The following is a 23,124-nucleotide window of genomic DNA, read 5'->3' on the forward strand; positions in this document are numbered from 1 at the left end:
GTACTCTACGGTAGTACTCTACAATAGTACTCTGTTGGTACTTAACGATAGTACTCTATGATAGTACTCTATGATAGTACTCTACGATAGTACTCTATGATAGTACTCTACGGTAGTACTCTACGATAGTACTCTATGATAGTACTCTATGATAGTACTCTACGATAGTACTCTACGATAGTACTCTATGATAGTACTCTATGATAGTACTCTATGATAGTACTCTATGATAGTACTCTATGATAGTACTCTACGGTAGTACTCTACGATAGTACTCTATGATAGTACTCTATGATAGTACTCTACGATAGTACTCTACGATAGTACTCTATGATAGTACTCTATGATAGTACTCTATGATAGTACTCTACGGTAGTACTCTACGATAGTACTCTATGATAGTACTCTATGATAGTACTCTACGATAGTACTCTACGATAGTACTCTATGATAGTACTCTATGATAGTACTCTATGATAGTACTCTATGATAGTACTCTATGATAGTACTCTATGATAGTACTCTACAATAGTACTCTACGGTAGTACTCTAGTATTCCAATACTGGACAAGACCTATGAGCTCTATGCATAAAGAGCAATATGTCCAACAGTATCCTAATTCCTTCACACATCATCCCTACAAAGTACCATATTGACGCAACAAACATTTGTAAACCAGAGAGATTACTGTGCCCAGTAGTACTGACATGTTACGTGATCGGAAAGCTGTAAAGGTGGAAAATAAAACAACCTCTGTGAGCTTGGTAAGCCTGGCTGGTCCTAAACAATGCATTCCTCTAGCGGCCGTACACAGACCAGCAGTAAACCACGAACCATGAGACTCTGAGCCAAACTACTGCCCGCACTACATCACACTACACTAACCTTCCACCCTATAGCTCTCAGGGCCTGGAGAATGAGCCGCCCTGAATCACGACAAGAGGTGTATTTAACGAGATGTGTATGGAAAGAGAGGTGTATTTAATGGGAGGTGTATTTAACAAGAGATGTATTTAACGAGAGGTCTATTTTGCGTTACCAGTATTGTCATCGTCATAAATTGGTCCAACAGGTCTCACCATTCAAAAGTATTTTCTCATTATAATATATCTGTCACTGCGTACCTGAGTCCAGTCAGTGAGACTTATTATAATATATCTGTCACTACGTACCTGAGTCCAGTCAGTGAGACTCATTATAATATATCTGTCACTACGTACCTGAGTCCAGTCAGTGAGATTCATTATAATATATCTGTCACTACGTACCTGAGTCCAGTCAGTGAGACTCATTATAATATATCTGTCACTACGTACCTGAGTCCAGTCGGTGAGATTCATTAAGAAGATAAAGGTAGAGAAAGGTAGAGAAGATAGAGAAAGGTAGAGAAGATGGAGAACGGTAGAGAAGATAGAGAAGATAGAGAAAGGTACAGAAAGGTAGAGAAGATAGAGAAAGGTAGAGAAGATAGAGAAAGGTAGAGAAGATAGAGAAGATAGAGTAGTAGTGGTAGTGTACTACCACTATTACCACTATTACCACTACTACCACTACTACCACTACTACTACTACTACCACTACTACTACCACTACTATTACCACTACTACCACTACTACTACTACTACCACTACTACCACTACTACTACCACTACTACTACCACTACTACTACCACTACTACCACTACTATTACCACTACTACCACTACTACTACTACTACCACTACTACCACTACTACTACCACTACTACTACCACTACTACTACCACTACTACCACTACTACCACTGCAACCACTACTACCACTACTACCACTATTACCACTACTACCACCACTACTACCACTACTACTACCACTACTACCACTATTACCACTACTACCACTACTACTACCACTATTACCACTACTACCACTACTACTACCACTACTACTACCACTACTACTACTACTACCACTACTACCACTACTACTACCACTACTACCACTACTACTACTACTACCACCATTACCACTACTACTACTACTACCACCACTACCACTACTACTACTACCACTACTACCACTACTACCACTACTACTACTACTACCACCATTACCACTACTACTTCTACTACCACCACTACCACTACTACCACTACTACTACCACTACTACTACCACTACTACCACCATTACCACTACTACTACCACTACTACTACCACTACTACCACTACTACCACTACAACCACCATTACCACTACTACTACCACTACTACCACTACAACCACCATTACCACTACTACCACTACAACCACTACAACCACCATTACCACTACTACTACCACTACTACCACTGCAACCACCATTACCACTACTACTACCACTACTACTACCACTACTACTTCTACTACTACTACTACTACCACCACTACCACTACTACCACTACTACTACCACTACTACCACTACTACTACCACTACTACCACTACAACCACCATTACCACTACTACTACCACTACTACCACTACAACCACCATTACCACTACTACTACCACCACTACCACTACTACCACTACTACTACCACTACTACTACCACTACTACTACCACTACTACCACTACTACTACCACTACTACTACCACTACTACTACCACTACTACCACTACTACTACCACCATTACCACTACTACTACCACTACTACCACTACTACCACTACAACCACCATTACCACTACTACTACCACTACTACTACCACTACTACCACTACAACCACCATTACCACTACTACTACCACTACTACCACTACAACCACCATTACCACTACTACTACCACTACTACTTCTACTACTACCACTACTACCACCATTACCACTACTACTTCTACTACTACCACTACAACCACCATTACCACTACTACTACCACTACTACCACTACAACCACCATTACCACTACTACTACCACTACTACCACTACTACTACCACTACTACCACTACAACCACCATTACCACTACTACTACCACTACTACCACTACAACCACCATTACCACTACTACTACCACTACTACTACCACTACTACTTCTACTACTACTACTACTACCACCATTACCACTACTACTTCTACTACCACCACTACCACTACTACCACTACTACTACCACTACTACCACTACTACTACCACTACTACCACTACAACCACCATTACCACTACTACTACCACTACTACTACTACCACTACTACCACTACAACCACCATTACCACTACTACTACCACCACTACCACTACTACCACTCCTACTACCACTACTACTATTACTATGTAATATCTGTCATCTGGATGTATCATAGCACATACCATACATGGGGCTGTTATCCCACTGCCCTAAAGCCAGGGTCCTGGCTCAGGGAGCTTACATACATCTTCAGGTCACAGGAAAGGTCACAGGAAAGGTCACTGAGCACATAGTTCACTAAACCACAACCTCTCTCACACACACACACACACACACATTATATTCTATTCCAAACTGTTGGAGACTGAGTCTCTCCAGAATTATGTTAGAGACTGAGGTTCTCCAGATTGATGTTGGAGTCTATCAGGTTCTCCAGACTGATGTCAGAAACTGAGGTTCTCCAGACTGTTGGAGACTGAGGTTCTCCAAACTGATGTTGGAGACTATGAGGTTCTCCAGACCGTTGGAGACTGTGAGGTTCTCCAGACTGATGTTGGAAACTGTGAGGTTCTCCAGACTGATGTTGGAGACTGTGAGGTTCTCCAGACTGATGTTGGAGACTGTGGTTCTACAGACTGATGTTAGAAACTGTGGTTCTCCAGACTGATGTTGGAGACTGTGTGGTTCTCCAAACTGATGTTGGAGACTGTGAGGTTCTCCAGACTGTTGGAGACTGTGAGGTTCTCCAGACTATTGGAGACTGTGAGGTTCTCCATAACGATGTTGGAAACTGTGAGGTTCTCCAGACCGATGTTAGAGACTTTGAGATTCTCCTATCTGATGTTGGAGATTGTGGTTCTACAGACTGATGTTAGAGAAGATGAGGTTCTCCAGAACAATGTTGGAGACTGTGAGGTTGTCCAGACCGATGTTGAAGACGGTGTAGTTCTCCAGACTGGTGTTAGATACTTGAGGTTCTCCAGAACAATGTTGGAGACTGTGAGGTTGTCTAGACTGATGTTGGAGACTACGAGGTTCTCCAAACTGATGTTGGAGACTATGATGTTCTCCAGACTGATGTTGGACACTATGATGTTCTCCAGACTGATGTTGGACACTATGAGGTTCTCCAGACTGATGTTGGAGACTATGAGGTTCTCCAGACATATGTTGGAGACTCCGAGGGTTTCCAGACTGATGTTACAGACTATGAGGTTCTCCAGACTAATGTTAGCGACTGTGGTTCTCCAGACTATTGAAGACTGTGAGGTTCTCCAGACTGTTGGAGACTGTGAGGTTCTCCAGACTGATGTTGGAGACTGTGTTATTCTCCAGACTGATGGAGACTGTGAGGTTCTCCAGACTGTTGGAGACTGAGGTTCTCCAGACTGATGTTTGAGACTGTGAGGATCTCCAGACTATTGGAGACAGTGAGGTTCTCCAGACTGATGTTAAAGACTGAGTTTCTCCAGACTAATCTGCTGATACTCTCCAGTGGTGTTCTGTGAGAACACTGTGTGTGTGTGTGTGTATGTGTGTGTGTGTGTGTGTGTGTGTGTGTGTGTGTGTGTGTGTGTGTGTCAGAAAGAGAGAGAGAGAGAGAGAGAGATAGAGGAGAGAGACAGTTAGAGGAGAGAGACAGAGGTGGTGTTCTTGTTTTTAGATTTTTCACTCTGTGTCTGGGCTATCTCAACCCCTCACCTCACCTTTCCTCACCCCCTCTCCTGTCTGCCTTCACCCCTCTTTACCCCCTCTCCTCCACAACCCTCATCCCTCCTCAGCCCTCACCCTGTCTGCTCATTGTCACAGTATTGGAGTTAGAAACAGACGGACAGGCAGGCAGACGGACGAACGGCCGGACGGACGGACAGACAGACAGCACAGGGAACAAGGGAAGTTTAAAGGCCTGGGAGGAGAAAACCCACCGTAGTCTTAGTCTCACATCTTAGTGTTTTAACAGCCATCACCAGGGTAATGTTATGGCAGGAATGTTCACTGTGCATTAGTGTATACACATCTGTCTCACTAATCTTAACCATCGTTCATTTCACAGAGGTTGTGGTGGTTACAACTGAACCCTTTACACTCCTGGGGATTGGCCTATATGGCATATAGGGGGCTAAATTGAAATCTGTCTTACAGATGAAATATGGAAAGCACATCCATAACCATGGTAGCAATTGAAAGGGAACAGTTTGGAGATTAGATGTATTAGACCAAAGGTGAATACAGTTCACCTGACACAAGCCTGAATCCAAACCTCACAACTGTTGATTTGATGTGAATTATACTGTATTTTTCGCCACATTTGTTGATAATAAAAATCAGAAAATCCTCTAGACACTTTCAGTAACATGATCAGAGTATTCCTGGAAAACGTGGGGCAGGTGCAACAAAAGAGCAGAAAACGAGAAGGGTTTGAGTGGGAGGACTAGAGAATGGGACAGGGGATACCTAGTCAGTTGCACAACTAAATGCATTCAACCGAAATGTGTCTTCCACATTTAACCCAACCCCTCTGAATCAGAGGCTGCCTTAACCTATTAGGGACCAGCTACAGTGTATTAACCTATCAGGGACCAGCTACAGTGTATTAACCTACTAGGGACCAGCTACAGTGTATTAACCTATCAGGGACCAGCTACAGTGTATTAACCTATTAGGGACCAGCTACAGTGTATTAACCTATTAGGGACCAGCTACAGTGTATTAACCTATCAGGGACCAGCTACAGTGTATTAGTACACTGTCAAAAGTTGTTTCAACTAATTATTATTGAGTTGCTAGTTGCACAGCCTTTTTGAATTAATTTGATTTTACTCAACTTTTCGGTCAAAGTGTTACCTGAACTTACAATTTGTAATTGTCCAAAACTTAGTTCCAACATGAAAACATGTAGGCCAGATTCCAAGAACACAGGATGAGATGTTACTATCCTTTGTGCAAGCACTTCCAAGAGTTCATGAACAGTGAGCCTGGTGAAATTTGGGGAGCGCGTTGTCAGTAGTGTACCTTTGGTTCCTAGGGTGTTTCGGCCTTTCACACTATACACCCTCCCCAAAGGCGGCCAGCGACAGGGTGATCAATCCTACGCTTGCGTCCCATTCCCAATTAGTCATAGGAGTTGCCTTGTTGCTGATAGCCAACATCCCATGGGACTATGCATGGCAGGGGCGTCCTCCTCCCTGAGTCAAGCATTGTTGACCGCATACCTCCTGGCCCTCTCACTTCGGGGCCCAGCTGGGGTCTTAAGTTAACTTAACTTAAAATGTTTTGCTCAATTGGTTCCATATGTTTATTCAACTAGAAATTATTATTATTTACCTTTAAAAGGCTGTGGAACTAGTCACACACACAGTTCTTTTAACATATGCTTCCAACTTACCTATTTGACACACGATGACATACATGATGACATTGTTCATTTATACATTAATTATTATTCAATTAATGTCCTCACCTGGGATTTGAACTCACAACCTCATAACCCCATGTCTGTGTGTCAATTATCAGTTCATTTTGACTGTTCCCATCATTGATTTTATTGACTTATTTAAGAAATATGAAGGGTTTTTCATGTATACTTGTCTAATGTATGTGGGGCATATTTACTCTGCTTTAATGTTACTCCTTAAATCACTATGATAAATAAAATTGTTTTTCTTGAGTGTACTTTTAAAAGAGCTGAGATTTACTGTGAAGTGCAAAGTGTAGCAATACAGGTGTAATCAGTCATTGACGCAGTCATGGCGGCGTAGCAGGAATTTAGGAATGCCGTGTACCAAGAGGTTGTGAGTTCAAATCCCAGGTGAGGACATGTTGAATAACAATGACTGTATACAGTAAACTAGCATGTAATCATGTACGTCAACGTGTGTCAAATACATCAGCTGAAGATATTGTGTGTGTAAACTCGCTTCACAGGTATTTTTTTTTTAAAGGTAAGACGCCAAAATAATAATCATTTTTAGTTAAATTAACATATGAGACAAATTGAGCAAACACATTTTCTCATGTTGGAGCTAAGTTTGAGCCAACTAAAAATGCTACATTCAGGTAATTTATCTTAATGTTGCATACAACTCCCCCCCCCCCCCCCCCTTGTTTCATCAGAACTCATAATTATCTCCATCTTCCAACTCCTACAACTTATCATCCTCACTTCTTGTTTTGGTTTTATCCTTCTATTTCAAAGTTATTTGTGGGATGCCAATAATTCTTCTTCAAGAGCCTTTTTCCCCCCCTATAGCCTTAGGGGCCAAATCAAGGGTCAAAGGTCCCAAGAACATTCTTATCTAGGCTACAATCAATACTCTCTCTTCTTCATGTTTAAACTATCAGCTCTGATTATAACCTGTCCAGGGACCGCAGTTGTAAATAAGCCAGCTGGCTAAAACTGGGACAATGTAATGTTGATTAATGTGCATTGTCCCTGTAAAAACTCAACTCAATAAAAATCAAGTCGAGAAAGTCATCCATGATCACTGCTGAACATAAGGTAACTAACTACATTATAGTGCATACACACTGTAGTAACCATAGCTACGAGTATATATACAGCATTATCATTACCCTTGGCTATATGATATATGATATTGGGAGAACCCTAGCTACAACACACTGTACTAACCATAGCTACGAGTATATACAGTATAAAGCCTTATAATTACCCTTGGCTCTAAGATATATAATATTGGGAGAACATTTTTAAGAGAGAATGGGAAGAACAACCATCTCTCAAATGTATTCCACACATGTTATCTTTTGATAAGAATATTCCAAACCAAAGGTGCGATTCATTAAGGTGCAACCCGGGCCCTTATTTCGTTTCCAACGCACATTTAAATGTAAACACAAGCCCATAGACATAGCCTATATTATACATAAATGTTTATTGTTCTTACCTTCAAAAAATCTCTGTAACGCTTCGGTTTCATCAACCACGTCCATCCTAGCGGGTCCCACTATGAAGCTCCATTAACGACCCCCTCCGTATGAGTACGGCCGAAACAGTCGCCGTTATATATCGGGTCAACTCACAGATACATCCCGTAGTCCGGACCAGCGGGGTGTCTAAATGTCTCTGCTTTTTGGCAACTATAGTCCTAATGTGGAATTATCATCTCACATACATCCACTCTTCGGGGAGAAGAGAGATTCCCGGTTGCAACAGCTAATACCTGACAAACTTATTCCAGTCCCTTATAAATAGGCTCATATTCGATAAACGCGTCAACGCTTCCAAAAATAGCGTTGTTAAACACAACAACTATCCACATAAGAGACAACAGGAAGCATTATTTCTTCATTCAGTGGTGGCCCTAATGAGAAATAGCCCTAGGAAAGTCGCACAACGGGAAATTCCGCGTTGGAAAACTATCCATCCATCATTATCAATTGTCCCAGAGTAATTCTTCGATTTTGTTCGATTTTTCTTTTATATATTTCGTTGTCTCATTGATATTAGCGATATATACCGAAGTTGGATTCCTCGGGGAAACTTTTACGATAGGTAATGTCTAGCACTGGATTTCCTCCGCTCCTTGTAGATGCCCTCCCCTACGTCGTCTCCTGCCCTCTCTGGATGACCTACCACAGAGCCAGCCCACTGGGCACGGACGTCAGTTCAGTTTGGATTTACAGTTGATTGAGTTGTCAAGTAACGAAACTTTTAACATAAATCCAATGACATTGTGAAATATTTTGTAGATTTTTTTGGGGAGATTCACGTGACAAAAATACGAAATTAATTTTATTATTTTTTTTATTTGACCTTTATTTAACTAGGCAAGTCAGTTAAGATGTTTTTTTTTTTTCGATGACGGCCTAGGAACAGAACACATGCCATTATGTTGATGAGTTTTGCAAATCCATTTCGTTTTCCACGTTGATTCAACGTCATCACATAGATTTTTGTTGGACTGCAATGAGTGTGTGTGTGTGTGTGTGTGTGTGTGTGTGTGTGTGTGTGTGTGTGTGTGTGTGTGTGTGTGTGTGTGTACGTGTGCGTGTGTGTGTGTGCGTGTGTGTGTGTGTGTGTGTGTTGGACTGGAATGAAAGGAGGTGTATTAAATCCTCCATGGGTGATGGATGTGATTCCTACATTGTGATGTCATCAGTAGCTCAGCTATAGTAGCCTACTGTCGACTAAACACTTTCCTATTTGACACGTCATTTGGTGCTTACAAGTAGGGCACATGAAATGCTAGCTATTATATAAGTTACAACAAATGTGATTTTAATTTGTTGCAATATAAAATAAATATAACATAGGATATTTGTAACGATAGTCATAATAAGAAATCTGTCCATAGGCCAACGTATGCTCATACAGTCCAAGGTGACTTGGCCGTGGTCTCAGGTTGACCCCAATAGGACTAATGCCTTCTCCTGCTAGTTTTCTTATCACTGTAGTCAGGTTTGGGGTAAATTCCAATAAATTCCAATGCTTTTCAATTATGAAATTGTGGAATGGGAATGTGGCTAACTTTCTGAACTGACTGGAATTGAAATAGAATTGACCTCAACCCTGATTGTAGTTATCCCTTTCATTATAGAATATATACCATAAACTGGCCTCTCTCTTGCAATTATGTTCATATTTTGGCAAATGAGTTTAATCTAATAATATTTGCATACGAAGTAATCTTGCCAGATGTGCCAGCTGGCTAAACCTGGCACATGTATCGTTGATTACTGTAAAAACAAAATGTAATAAAGTGAAGTAAAAAAAATCTGAATATTTGTCTTTGAAAATACAAACTCTAAATAATGTACAATTAGACTTGATAGTTACAGGCATGGATGATTCTTTTTTCTTCACTGACAGTGTCCAACAGATCAGTATCTACTGGAGTCAATGAAGACTCTAAACTACGTGTAGAGTACAGATCAGTATCTACTGGAGTCAATGAAGACTCTAAACTACATGTACAATACAGATCAGCATCTACTAGAGTCAAGACTCTAAACTACGTGTACAGTACAGATCAGTATCTACTAGAGTCAATGAAGACTCTAAACTACGTGTACAGTACAGATCAGTATCTACTAGAGTCAATGAAGACTCTAAACTACGTGTACAGTGCAGATCAGTATCTACTAGAGTCAATGAAGACTCTAAACTACATGTACAATACAGATCAGCATCTACTAGAGTCAAGACTCTAAACTACGTGTACAGTACAGATCAGTATCTACTAGAGTCAATGAAGACTCTAAACTACGTGTACAGTACAGATCAGTATCTACTGGAGTCAATGAAGACTCTAAACTACGTGTACAGTACAGATCAGTATCTACTAGAGTCAATGAAGACTCTAAACTACGTGTACAGTACAGATCAGTATCTACTGGAGTCAATGAAGACTCTAAACTACGTGTAGAGTACAGATCAGTATCTACTGGAGTCAATGAAGATTCTAAACTACATGTACAATACAGATCAGCATCTACTAGAGTCAATGAAGACTCTAAACTACATGTACAATACAGATCAGCATCTACTAGAGTCAAGACTCTAAACTACATGTACAGTACAGATCAGTATCTACTAGAGTCAATGAAGACAAAACTACGTGTACAGTACAGATCAGTATCTACTAGAGTCAATGAAGACTCTAAACTACGTGTACAGTACAGATCAGTATCTACTAGAGTCAATGAAGACTCTAAACTTCGTGAACAGTACAGATCAGTATCTACTAGAGTCAATGAAGACTCTAAACTACGTGTACAGTACAGATCAGGATCTACTAGAGTCAATGAAGACTCTAAACTACGTGTACAGTACAGATCAGTATCTACTAGAGTCATTGAAGACTCTAAACTACGTGTACAGTACAGATCAGTATCTACTAGAGTCAATGAAGACTCTAAACTACGTGAACAGTACAGATCAGTATCTACTAGAGTCAATGAAGACTCTAAACTACGTGAACAGTACAGATCAGTATCTACTAGAGTCAATGAAGACTCTAAACTACATGTACAGTACAGATCAGTATATACTAGAGTCAATGAAGTCTCCAAACTATGTGTACAGTACAGATCAGTATCTACTGGAGTCAATGAAGACTCTAAACTACATGTACAGTACAGATCAGTATCTACTGGAGTCAATGAAGACTCTAAACTACATGTACAGTACAGATCAGTATCTACTAGAGTCAATGAAGACTCTAAACTACATGTACATACAGATAGATCAGCATCTACTAGAGTCAAGACTCTAAACTACATGTACAGTACAGATCAGTATCTACTAGAGTCTGGCGCCGGAGCAGAAGGCAGACGTTTTACGACCCCAACCGATTATGATTTTTTGTTAGTTTATCTGCATTGTTTGTAACTTATTTTTAAAAATATTTTTGTACATAATGATGCCGCTACCGTCACTTATGACCAAAAATAACTTCTAGACATCAGGACTGCAATTACTCACCACTGACTAGCAGAATCATTTTTCTTCTTTCACGACTCTGACGAGCCCGAGAATATACGTCTCTCACGGGAACAGGCTCCGAACCCAGTGATCTGCTTGAAGAGGAGGCAGAGAAATAGAGGCCAGAAGGCGGCTGCCTTCTGAGGAGTAGGAGGCAATCGAATAAACCGCCACTCCCCTCAATTCTGCTCGCAAACATGCAATCTTTGGACAATAAAATGGACGAGTTATTGGGAAGATTAAACTACCGACGGGACATTAAAAACTGTAACATCTTGTGCTTCACGGAGTCGTGGCTGTACGACAACAATATCAACATACAGCTGGCTTGGTGACACGATGTACCGGCAGGACAGAACAGTGGCGGTCTATGTATTTTTGTAAACAAAAGCTGATGCACGATATCTAAGGAAGTCTCAAGCCATTGCTCGCCTGAGGTAGAGTTTCTCATGATAAGCTGCAGACCACATTACCTACCGAGAGAGTTTTCATCTGTATTCTGTGTAGCTGTTTACATACCACCACAGTCAGAGGCTGGCACTAAGATAGCACTGAATGAGCTGTATTCCACCATAAGCAAACAAGAGAACACTCACCCAGAGGCGGCGCTCCTAGGAGCCGGGGACTTTAATGCAGGGAAACTTAAATCAGTTTTACCTCATTTCTATCAACATGTTACATGTGCAACCAGAGGGAAAAGAACTCTGGACCACCTTTACTCCACACACAGAGACGCATACAAAGCTCTCCCTCGCCCTCCATTTGGCAAATTTGACCATAATTCTATCCTCCTGATTCCTGATTACAAGCTAAAATTAAAGCAGGAAACACCAGTGACTAGATCAATAAAAAAGTGGTCAGATGAAGCAGATGCTAAGCTACAGGACTGTTTTGCTAGCACAGACTGGAATATGTTCCAGGAATCCTCCAACGGCATTGAGGAGTACACCACATCTGTCATTGGCTTCATCAATAAGTGCATCGATAACGTTTGTCCCCACAGTGACCGTACGTACATACCCCAACCAGAAACCATGGATTACAGGCAGCATCTGTACTGAGCTGAAGGCTAGAGCTACCGCTTTCAAGGAGCGGGACTCTAAACCGGAAGCTTATAAGAAATCCCCTATGCCCTCCGACGAACCAACAAACAGGTAAAGCTTCAATACAGGACTAAGATCGAGTCGTACTACACCGGCTCTGACGCTCGTCGGATGTGGCAGCGCTTGTAAACCATGACAGACCACAAAGGGAAGCACAGCCGAGAACTGCCCAGTGACACAAGCCTACAGTCGAGCTAAACTACTTCTATGCTCGCTTCGAGGCAAATAACACTGAAACATCCATGAGAGAACCAGCTGTACCGGAAGACTGTGTGATCACTCTTTCCGCAGCCGATGTAAGATCTTTAAACAGGTCAACATTCACAAGGCCGAAGGGCCAGACGGATTATCAGGACATGTACTGTGAGCATGCGCTGACCAACTAGCAAGTGTCTTCACTGACATTTTCAACCTCTCCCTGTCTGAGTCTGTAATACAAACATGTTTTAAGCAGACCACCATAGTGTGCCCAAGAACACTAAGGTAACCTGCCTAAATGACTCCCGACCCGTAGCATTCACGTCTGTAGCCATGAAGTGCTTTGAAAGGCTGGTCATTGCTCACATCAACACCATCATCCCAGAAATCCTAGACCCACTCCAATTCGCATACCGTCCCAGCAGATCCACAGATGATGCAGTCCCTATTGCACTCCACACTGCCCTTTCCCACCTTGACAAAAGGAACACCTATGTGAGAATGCTGTTCATTGACTACAGCTCAGCTTTCAACACCATAGTGCCCTCAAAGATCAACAATAAGCTAAGGACCCTGGGACTAAACACCTCCCTCTGCAACTGAATCCTGGACTTGGTAAGGGTAGGTAACAACACATCTGTCACGCTGATCCTCAACACAGAGGCCCCTCAGGAGAGTGTACTCAGCCCCCTCCTGTACTCCCTGTTCACACATGACTGCATGGTCAGGCACGACTCCGACACCATCATTAAGTTTGCAGATGACACAACAGTGGTAGGCCTGATCACCAACAATGATGAGATAGCCTATAGGGAGGAGGTCAGAGACCTGGCCATGTGGTGCCAGGACAACAACTTCTCCCACAACGTGATCAAGACTAGAGAGATGCTTGTGGACTACAGGAAAAGGAGGACTGAGCATGCCCCCATTCTCATCGACAGGGCTGCAGTGGAGCAGGTTGAGAGCTTCAAGTTCCTTGGTGTCCACATCACCAACAAACTAACATGGTCCAAGCACACCATGACAGTCATGAAGAACGTACGACAAAACCACCATTGAGAGCATCTGGTTGCATCACTGCCTTGTATGGCAACTGCTCGGCTTCTAACCGCAAGGCACTACAGAGGGTAGTATGTACAGCCCCCTACAGTATCTACAGCCCCCTACAGTATCTACAGCTCCCTACAGCATCTACAGCCCCTACAGTATCTACAGCCCCCTACAGTATCTACAGCCCACAACAGCATCTACAGCCCCCTACAGTATCTACAGCCCCTTATAGCATCTACAGCCCCTTATAGTATCTACAGCCCCTTATAGTATCTACAGCCCCTTATAGTATCTACAGCCCCTTACAGTATCTACAGCCCCTTATAGCATCTACAGCCCCTTATAGTATCTACAGCCCCCTACAGTATCTACAGCCCCTTATAGCATCTACAGCCCCCTACAGTATCTACAGCCCTCCCAGTGTCACGTTATCAGGTTCAGTGTCTGGCCCCTGTACTGTGTAATTGTGCCCTCCAGCTCTGAACACTGTGTCATAGACGTTATGTACCTCTGTTCATCCTCAGCGGACACTGATCGGGCCCCTAACCAAGTTCGAAATCTTTGAACTCCTCTGCTCAAGATAAATAATATATTCTCTATTGTCAGGATAGAAGTGGAGCCCCTTCCCCCCCCATGCTCTGCGCCAGTAATGAGGGAGGTTTATGTCCAGACTCCTCAGCCAACAGGGAATTATCAATCTCTCCTTTTCTTTCGAACCTTATCGGCTAACCCTCCATCCACTCCCCCTCTAAAACAATGCCAGTGTGTTCAGCCCCTGCCTCTTCTCTCCCCCCTGCATGTCAAAGAGATGTTGTTTTGTTGTGTTGTCCCTCACAGCTGGAGCATCTCTTTCTCTCGGTCTCTCTATCCGCCTCCCCCCCACCCCCCTTGTCTCTGTTCGTCCTAAACAAGGCGTCCGTTATATCTGCCACACGATGTAGCTTGTTGCGCAACACAGGACAGAAAGAGACAGAGGACAATGAAACAGGTGGCCTTGTTTAACGCAGTTCATTTAGCTATTTTGTCATTTCTATATTTTTGTATGTGTAATGTTGAGGGAGTGTAATGTGTGTGTGTATATACTGTATTCTATTCTACTGGTGTGTGTATATACTGTCTTCTATTCTACTGTATTTTAGTCAATGCCTCTCCAACATTGCTCATCCTAGTATTCATATATTTCTTAATTCCATTATTTTGCTTTAGATTTGTGTGTATTGTGTTGTTGTGAATTGTCAGGTATTACTGCACTGTTGGATCATTTCGCTCCACCCGCGATTACATCTGCTAAATACATTTATGTGACCAAGAAATCTGATATGATTTCTTGTCTTGTCTCTTGTGAAATGTGGCAGTGGCATAAGGGGGGGGGAAACAACAACTGCTCCGGAGAAAAAAGGGTAAGAATGTGAAATGATAACAATTTACGCCATAGAATTACCAAACCTTTTATGGACTTAGCTAATTATTTTTCTATGGTTGAGAAAGGAGACCTGTGTGAGACTTCTGAACAAACGTGTTTTATTAAAAGCTCTTTTATCATTGTCTTTCTCACACAACCAATGCCCATGCATGCACACACACACACACACACACGCACATACACACACAATCTTTATGTTTGGAGGAAAAAGGGGGAGGCTTGCAAGCCGAAGAACACCATCCCAACCGTTAAGCATGGGGGTGGCAGCATCATGTTGTGGGGGTGCTTTGCTGAAGGAGGGACTGGTGTACTTAACAAAATAGACGCAATCATGAGAAAGGAAAATTATGTGGATATATTGAAGCAACATCTCAAGACATCAGTCAGGAAGATAAAGCCTAGTCGCAAATGGGTCTTCCAAATGGACAATGACCCCAAGCATACTTCCGAAGTTGTGGCAAAATGGCTTAACTTCTTTGGGACTTGGGGGCAGTATTGAGTAGCTTGGATGAATAAGGTGCCCAGAGTTGTCACGCCCTGGTCTAAGTATTTTGTGTTTTCTTTATTATTTTGGTCAGGCTAGGGTGTGACATTGGTTATTTATTGTGGTGTGTTTTGTCTTGGGGTTTTTGTAGGTTATGGGATTGTGGTGTAGTATAGTTGTCTAGGTAAGTCTATGGTTGCCTAGAGTGGTTCTCAATCAGAGGCAGGTGTTTTTCGTTGTCTCTGATTGGGAAACCATATTTAGGCAGCCATATTCTTTGAGTGTTTCGTGGGTGATTGTTCCTGTCTCAGTGTTTGTTTGCACCAGATAAGGCTGTTTAGGTTTTCACGTTACGTTTATTGTTTTGTATTGTTCGTGTTTATCTTTTATTAAACATGTATCGAAATAACCACGCTGCATTTTGGTCCTCCTCTCCTTCCCCGGAAGAAAAACTTAACAAGAGTAAACTACCTGCTATTCAGGCAAAGTTGCTACTAAATGCATATTATTAGTAGATTTGGATAGAACACACTCTGAAGTTTCTAAAACTGTTTGAATGATGTCTGTGAGTGTAACAGAACTCATATGGCAGGCAAAAACCTGAGAAAAAAATCCAACCAGGAAGTGGGAAATCTGAGGTTTGTAGTTTTTCAAGTCATTGCCTATTGAATATACAGTGTCTATGGGGTCATATTGCACTACCTAATGCTTCCACTAGATGTCAACAGTCTTTAGAACCTTGTTTGATGCTGCTACTGTGAATTAGGGGGGAATAAGAGCTGATTGAGTCAGGGCTCTGCCAGAGTGCCATGAGCTGATCACGCGTGCTCACGTGAGAGCGACCTGCGTTCCATCGCATTTCTACAGACAAAGGAATTCTCCGGTTGGAACATTATTGAAGATTTATGTTAAAAACATCCTAAAGACTGATTCTATACATCGTTTGACATGTTTCCACGAACTGTAATATGACTTTTCGTCTGTAATTTCGCCTGGACTTGCCCGCACCTCGTGAGTTTGGATTGTGTACTAAACGAGCAAACAAAAAGGAGGTATTTGAACATAAATGATGGACTTTATCGAACAAATCAAAAATTTATTGTGGAACTGGGATTCCTGGGAGTGCATTCTGATGAAGATCATCAAAGGTAAGTGAATATTTATAATGCTATTTCTGACTTCTGTTGACTCCACAACATGGCGGATACAGTGCCTTGCGAAAGTATTCGGCCCCCTTGAACTTTGCGACCTTTTGCCACATATCAGGCTTCAAACATAAAGATATAAAACTGTATTTTTTTGTGAAGAATCAACAACAAGTGGGACACAATCATGAAGTGGAATGACATTTATTGGATATTTCAAACTTTTTTAACAAATCAAAAACTGAAAAATTGGGCGTGCAAAATTATTCAGCCCCCTTAAGTTAATACTTTGTAGCGCCACCTTTTGCTGCGATTACAGCTGTAAGTCGCTTGGGGTATGTCTCTATCAGTTTTGCACATTGAGAGACTGACATTTTTTCCCATTCCTCCTTGCAAAACAGCTCGAGCTCAGTGAGGTTGGATGGAGAGCATTTGTGAACAGCAGTTTTCAGTTCTTTCCACAGATTCTCGATTGGATTCAGGTCTGGACTTTGACTTGGCCATTCTAACACCTGAATATGGTTATTTTTGAACCATTCCATTGTAGATTTTGCTTTATGTTTTGGATCATTGTCTTGTTGGAAGACACATTTCCGTCCCAGTCTCAGGTCTTTTGCAGACTCCATCAGGTTTTCTTCCAGAATGGTCCTGTATTTGGCTCCATCCGTCTTCCCATCAATTTTAACCATCTTCCCTGTCCCTGCTGAAGAAAAGCAGGCCCAAACTATGATGCTGCCACCACCATGTTTGACAGTGGGGATGGTGTGTTCAGTGTGATGAGCTGTGTTGCTTTTACGCCGAACATAACGTTTTGCATTGTTGCCAAAAAGTTCCATTTTGGTTTCATCTGACCAGAGCACCTTCTTCCACATGTTTGGTGTGTCTCCCAGGTGGCTTGTGGCAAACTTTAAACAACACTTTTTATGGATATCTTTAAGAAATGGCTTTCTTCTTGCCACTCTTCCATAAAGGCCAGATTTGTGCAATATACAACAATATATTGTTGTCCTATGGACAGAGTCTCCCACCTCAGCTGTAGATCTCTGCAGTTCATCCAGAGTGATCATGGGCCTCTTGGCTGCATCTCTGATCAGTCTTCTCCTTGTATGAGCTGAAAGTTTAGAGGGACGGCCAGGTCTTGGTAGATTTGCAGTGGTCTGATACTCCTTCCATTTCAATATTATCGCTTGCACAGTGCTCCTTGGGATGTTTAAAGCTTGGGAAATCTTTTTGTATCCAAATCCGGCTTTAAACTTCTTCACAACAGTATCTCGGACCTGCCTGGTGTGTTCCTTGTTCTTCATGATGCTCTCTGCGCTTTTAACGGACCTCTGAGACTATCACAGTGCAGGTGCATTTATACGGAGACTTGATTACACACAGGTGGATTGTATTTATCATCATTAGTCATTTAGGTCAACATTGGATCATTCAGAGATCCTCACTGAACTTCTGGAGAGAGTTTGCTGCACTGAAAGTAAAGGGGCTGAATAATTTTGCACGCCCAATTTTTCAGTTTTTGATTTGTTAAAAAAGTTTGAAATATCCAATAAATGTCGTCCAACTTCATGATTGTGTCCCACTTGTTGTTGATTCTTCACAAAAAAATACAGTTTTATATCTTTATGTTTGAAGCCTGAAATGTAGCAAAAGGTTGCAAAGTTCAAGGGGGCCGAATACTTTCGCAAGGCACTGTATCTGTATGGCTTGTTTTGTTGTCTGAGCGCTGTACTCAGATTATTGCATGGTGTAATTTTTCAGTAAAGCTTTTTTTAAATCACACACAGAGGTTGCATTAAGGAGAAGTTTATCTGAAGTTCTATGCATAACACTTGTATTTTCATCAACATTTATGATGTTACGCTCTGACCTTAGACTTTTTATTTCTCTATTTGGTTAGGTCAGGGTGTGATGTGGGACGGGCATTCTATGTTCTGTTTTCTATGATTTGGTATTTCTATGTTTTGTCCGGGTATGGTTCTCAATCGGGGACAGCTGTCTATCGTTGTCTCTGATTGGGAATCATACTTAGGCAGCCTTTTCCCCAGTTTAGTTTGTGGGAAGTTATCTTTGTTAGTGGCACTATAGCCCTGTTATGCGTCACGGTCGTTCCTTTGTTTTGTTGGTGACATTTTATATCAATAAAAGAAAATGTACGCTCACCACGATGCGCCTTGGTCTCATCCTTCCGACGACACCCATTACAGAAGATCCCACCACAAAGAGACCAAGTATCGTTTCCTGGTGGACATGGGAAGAGATCTTAGACGGTAAGGGACCCTGGAGGCAGGCTGTGGAGTATCGCAGTCCAAAGGAGGAATTAAAGGCAGCGAAGGAGGAGTGGCGGCGATATGAGGAGGCAAGTCAACGGAGCACGAGAGGCACACAGGGAGATTGGAGGGGGCGGGTTATAGACCTGAGCCAACTCCCTGGGCTTACCGTGGGGAGAGAGTGACTAGTCAGGCACCAGGTTATGCGGCTCTGCGCCGTGTGTCTCCAGTGCGTTCTCATAGCCCGGTGCGCTCTCTGCAAGCTCCCCGCAGTTGCCGTGCTAAAGTTGGCATTCAGCCAGGAGGGATTGTGCCGGCTCAGCGCTCCTGGTCTCCAGTGCGTCTCTTTGGCCCAGGTTATCCTACGCCAGCTCTACGCACAGTATCCCCAGTTCGCCAGGAGAACACAGTGCGGCCTGTTCCAGCTCCCCGCACGTGCCGGGCCAAAGTGGGCATTCGGCCAAAAGGAGAGGTGCACGTGTTAAGCACCAGAGCTACAGTGCTCCCCCACAGCCCGGTTCGACCTGTGCCTTCGCTCGGGGAGGTGCCGGGCTAAAGTGGGCATTCAGCCTGGAGGAGTGGTGCCAAGGATACGCACCAGATCTCCAGTGCTCCCCCACAGCCCGGTTCGACCTGTGCCTGTGCTCGGGAGGTGCCGGGCTAAAGTGGGCATTCAGCATGGAGGAGTGGTGCCAAGGATACGCACCAGATCTCCAGTGCTTCCCCACAGCCTGGTTCATCCTGTGCCTCCTCCAAAGACCAGGCCTCCTGTATGTCTCCCCAGCCTGGTGGGCCCTGTGGCAGCCCCATGCACCAGGCTGCCTATATGTCTCCTCCCATCAACGAGGGTCCACAGTCCGGAGCCTCCAGCGAGGGTGCCCAGTCCGGAGCCTCCAGCGAGGGTGCCCAGTCCGGGGCCCGCAACGAGGGTGCCCAGTCCGGGGCCCGCAACGAGGGTGCCCAGTCCGGGGCCCGCAGCCTATAGGTTCAGGTTTGCGGCCGGGAGTCAGCACCTGAGGGGGGGAGTACTGTTACGCCTTGACCTTAGAGGGCCGTTTAATTTCTCCATTTGGTTAGGTCAGGGTGTGATGTGGGGTGGGCATTCTATGTTCTGTGTTTTCTATGTTTTCTATTTCTTTGTGTTTGGCCGGGTATGGTTCTCAATCAGGGACAGCTGTCTATCGTTGTCTCTGATTGAGAACCATACTTAGGTAGCCTTTTTTCCCTCTTTCAGTGTGGGATCTTGTTCTTTGTTTGTGTGCAGGTAGTTTGCACAACGAAGCTTTTCGGTCGTTGTATTCTTTATTGTTTTTTTTTCTTCTAAAGTTTCATTTCATTAAACTTCTCTAGGATAGGGGGCAGCATTTGGAATTTTGGATGAAAAGCATGCCCAATTTCAACTGCCTGCTACTCATCCCCAGAAGATAAGATATCTTATCATAGCATAGCATATTATTAGTAGATTTGGATAGAAAACACTGACGTTTCTAAAACTGTTTGAATCATGTCTGTGAGTATAACAGAACTTATGTAGCAGGCGAACCCCGAGGACAAACCATTCAGAGCTCGCCCTCTTTTCTTTTCAAATAAATGGACATTTTGGATATATATGGACAGAATTAATCGAACAAAAGGACCATTTGTGATGTTTATGGGACATATTGGAGTGCCAACAGAAGAAGCTCGTCAAAGGTAAGGCATGAATTATATCGTTATTTCTACGTTTTGTGTCGCGCCTGCAGGGTTGAAATGTTTTCTCTCTTGTGTTTACTAAGGTGCTATCCTCAGATAATAGCATCGTTTGCTTTCACTGACTTTTTTTTTTCTTTTTTTTTTTTTTTCTCTGGCTTTTGGCCAAGTGGGACGCTAGCGTTAATAAATTATGTGGAACTCAAAGAACGCCTTGGTCTCATCCTTCTGACGACACTGATATGATGAGTATTTCTGTAAATTGATGAGGCGCTCTGCAAAATCACCGGATGTTTTTAGAAGCAAAACATTAATGAACGTAACGTGCCAATGTAAACTGAGATTTTTGGATATAAATATGAACTTTATCGAACAAAACATAGATGTATTGTGTAACATGAAGTCCTATGAGTGTCATCTGATGAAGATGACTAGGTACTGACCTAACATAATCGTTTGGTGTGCTTTCGTCGTAAAGCCTTTTTGAAATCGGACACTGTGGCTGGATTTACAACAAGTTTATCTTTAAAATGGTGTAAAATACTTATATGTTTGAGGAATTTTAATTCTAGGATTTCTGTTGTTTTGAATTTGGCCCCCTTCAATTTCACTGGCTGTTGGCCACCGTCCCACATATCCCAGAGAGGTTAAGGACAACAAAGTCAAGGTATTGGAGTGGCCATCACAGCAGGAGACAATCTAGCCTTGCCCAGTTGCAATGGCTCTGGAGGCGAGTCGGCAGTCCTCTGTGATACCAAGAGAACTCGGGTGACATCAGATTGACTCGTAAATGACTTCGGGTATTTCCGGGATTCCTCAGAGGCGATGTGGGAATCAAAGACGAGCGAGGGCGACAGGGGACAGATTCCTTCTCCCTCCTACGTTCCCCTAGCCGGCCATGGATCCGGATGGTCAAGGCTATGAGGGAGTCGAGGTCCATGGGCAGCTCCTGAGCTGCTAGCTCATCTTTAAATCACCTCCGATAATCCGTGAAGGAACATGTTATACAAGGCTTCCAGGCACTCTCAGCCGCCACCATGAGAAAATCCACTGCGTAGTCTGCCACACTACGGGAGTCGACATAGCTGGAGCAGCTTACGATCAGCCTCTCGCCCGGACAACGGAGAATCGAACATCTTACGTACCTTCACCACAATCTCCTCCAGACTGAGGCAAATGGCTGAACGTTGCTCCCACACCGCCGTAGCCCAGTTGAGTGCCCTCCCGGACATTAGCATTATGAGGTACACTATCTTCTAGCGGTCTGAGAGACAGCGTTGGTCTGGGAGACAGTGTTGTGGAGCTGGTCTGCATCTGCTGGGTCAGTTAGGGCCAGTTCGTACTATCACGGCTCAGGCTAATACCCAGGTGCAAACACAGGAGGCGGAAGGTACGAGTCTCAGCGTTTATTATATTACAAGGGGCATAATGATCCCATGCAGAGTCAGGCAGGTACAGGACGGGAAACAGGGAACATGGGAAACACGGGAACACTCTGGTAGGATTTGACGGGACAAGACGAACTGGTAAAAGACAAACCAAAAACGCAGGTATAAATACACAGGGGATAATTTATTTAACCAGGTAGGCTAGTTGAGAACAAGTTCTCATTTGCAACTGCGACCTGGCCAAGATAAAGCATAGCAGTATGAGCAGACAACACAGAGTTACACATGGAGTAAACAATTAACAAGTCAATAACACAGTAGAAAAACAAAGGGGGGAGTCTATATACAATGTGTGCAAAAGGCATGAGGTAGGCAAATAATTACAATTTTGCAGATTAACACTGGAGTGATAAATGATCAGATGGTCATGTACAGGTAGAGATATTGGTGTGCAAAAGAGCAGAAAAATAAATAAATAAAAACAGTATGGGGATGAGGTAGGTGAAAATGGGGGGCTATTTACCAATAGACTATGTACAGCTGCAGCGATCGGTTAGCTGCTCAGATAGCTGATGTTTGAAGTTGGTGTGGGAGATAAAAGTCTCCAACTTCAGCGATTTTTGCAATTCGTTCCAGTCACAGGCAGCAGAGTACTGGAACGAAAGGCGGCCAAATGAGGTGTTGGCTTTAGGGATGATCAGTGAGATACACCTGCTGGAGCGCGTGCTACGGATGGGTGTTGCCATCGTGACCAGTGAGCTGAGATAAGGCGGAGCTTT

The 23,124-nt window shown here is 43.1% G+C and overlaps 1 protein-coding gene across 3 annotated transcripts in view; it reads right to left on the reverse strand.

Annotated features, from left to right (window-relative positions):
• The window catches only part of myrf (myelin regulatory factor), an 88,967-nt gene extending 80,247 nt beyond the window's left edge, over window positions 1–8,720 (reverse strand). For all 3 annotated transcript variants that reach the window (XM_036961469.1, XM_036961463.1, XM_036961460.1), the window contains exon 1: window positions 8,057–8,720. In XM_036961469.1, coding sequence (XP_036817364.1) covers window positions 8,057–8,102 — 46 coding nt within the window. In that variant the 5' untranslated portion in view covers window positions 8,103–8,720. The remainder of the gene's footprint in view (window positions 1–8,056) is intronic.
• Window positions 8,721–23,124: the final 14,404 nt, after the last annotated feature.

This window comes from Oncorhynchus mykiss, chromosome 2 (genome assembly GCF_013265735.2).
Source record: "Oncorhynchus mykiss isolate Arlee chromosome 2, USDA_OmykA_1.1, whole genome shotgun sequence".
NCBI classification, from domain to species: domain Eukaryota; kingdom Metazoa; phylum Chordata; class Actinopteri; order Salmoniformes; family Salmonidae; genus Oncorhynchus; species Oncorhynchus mykiss.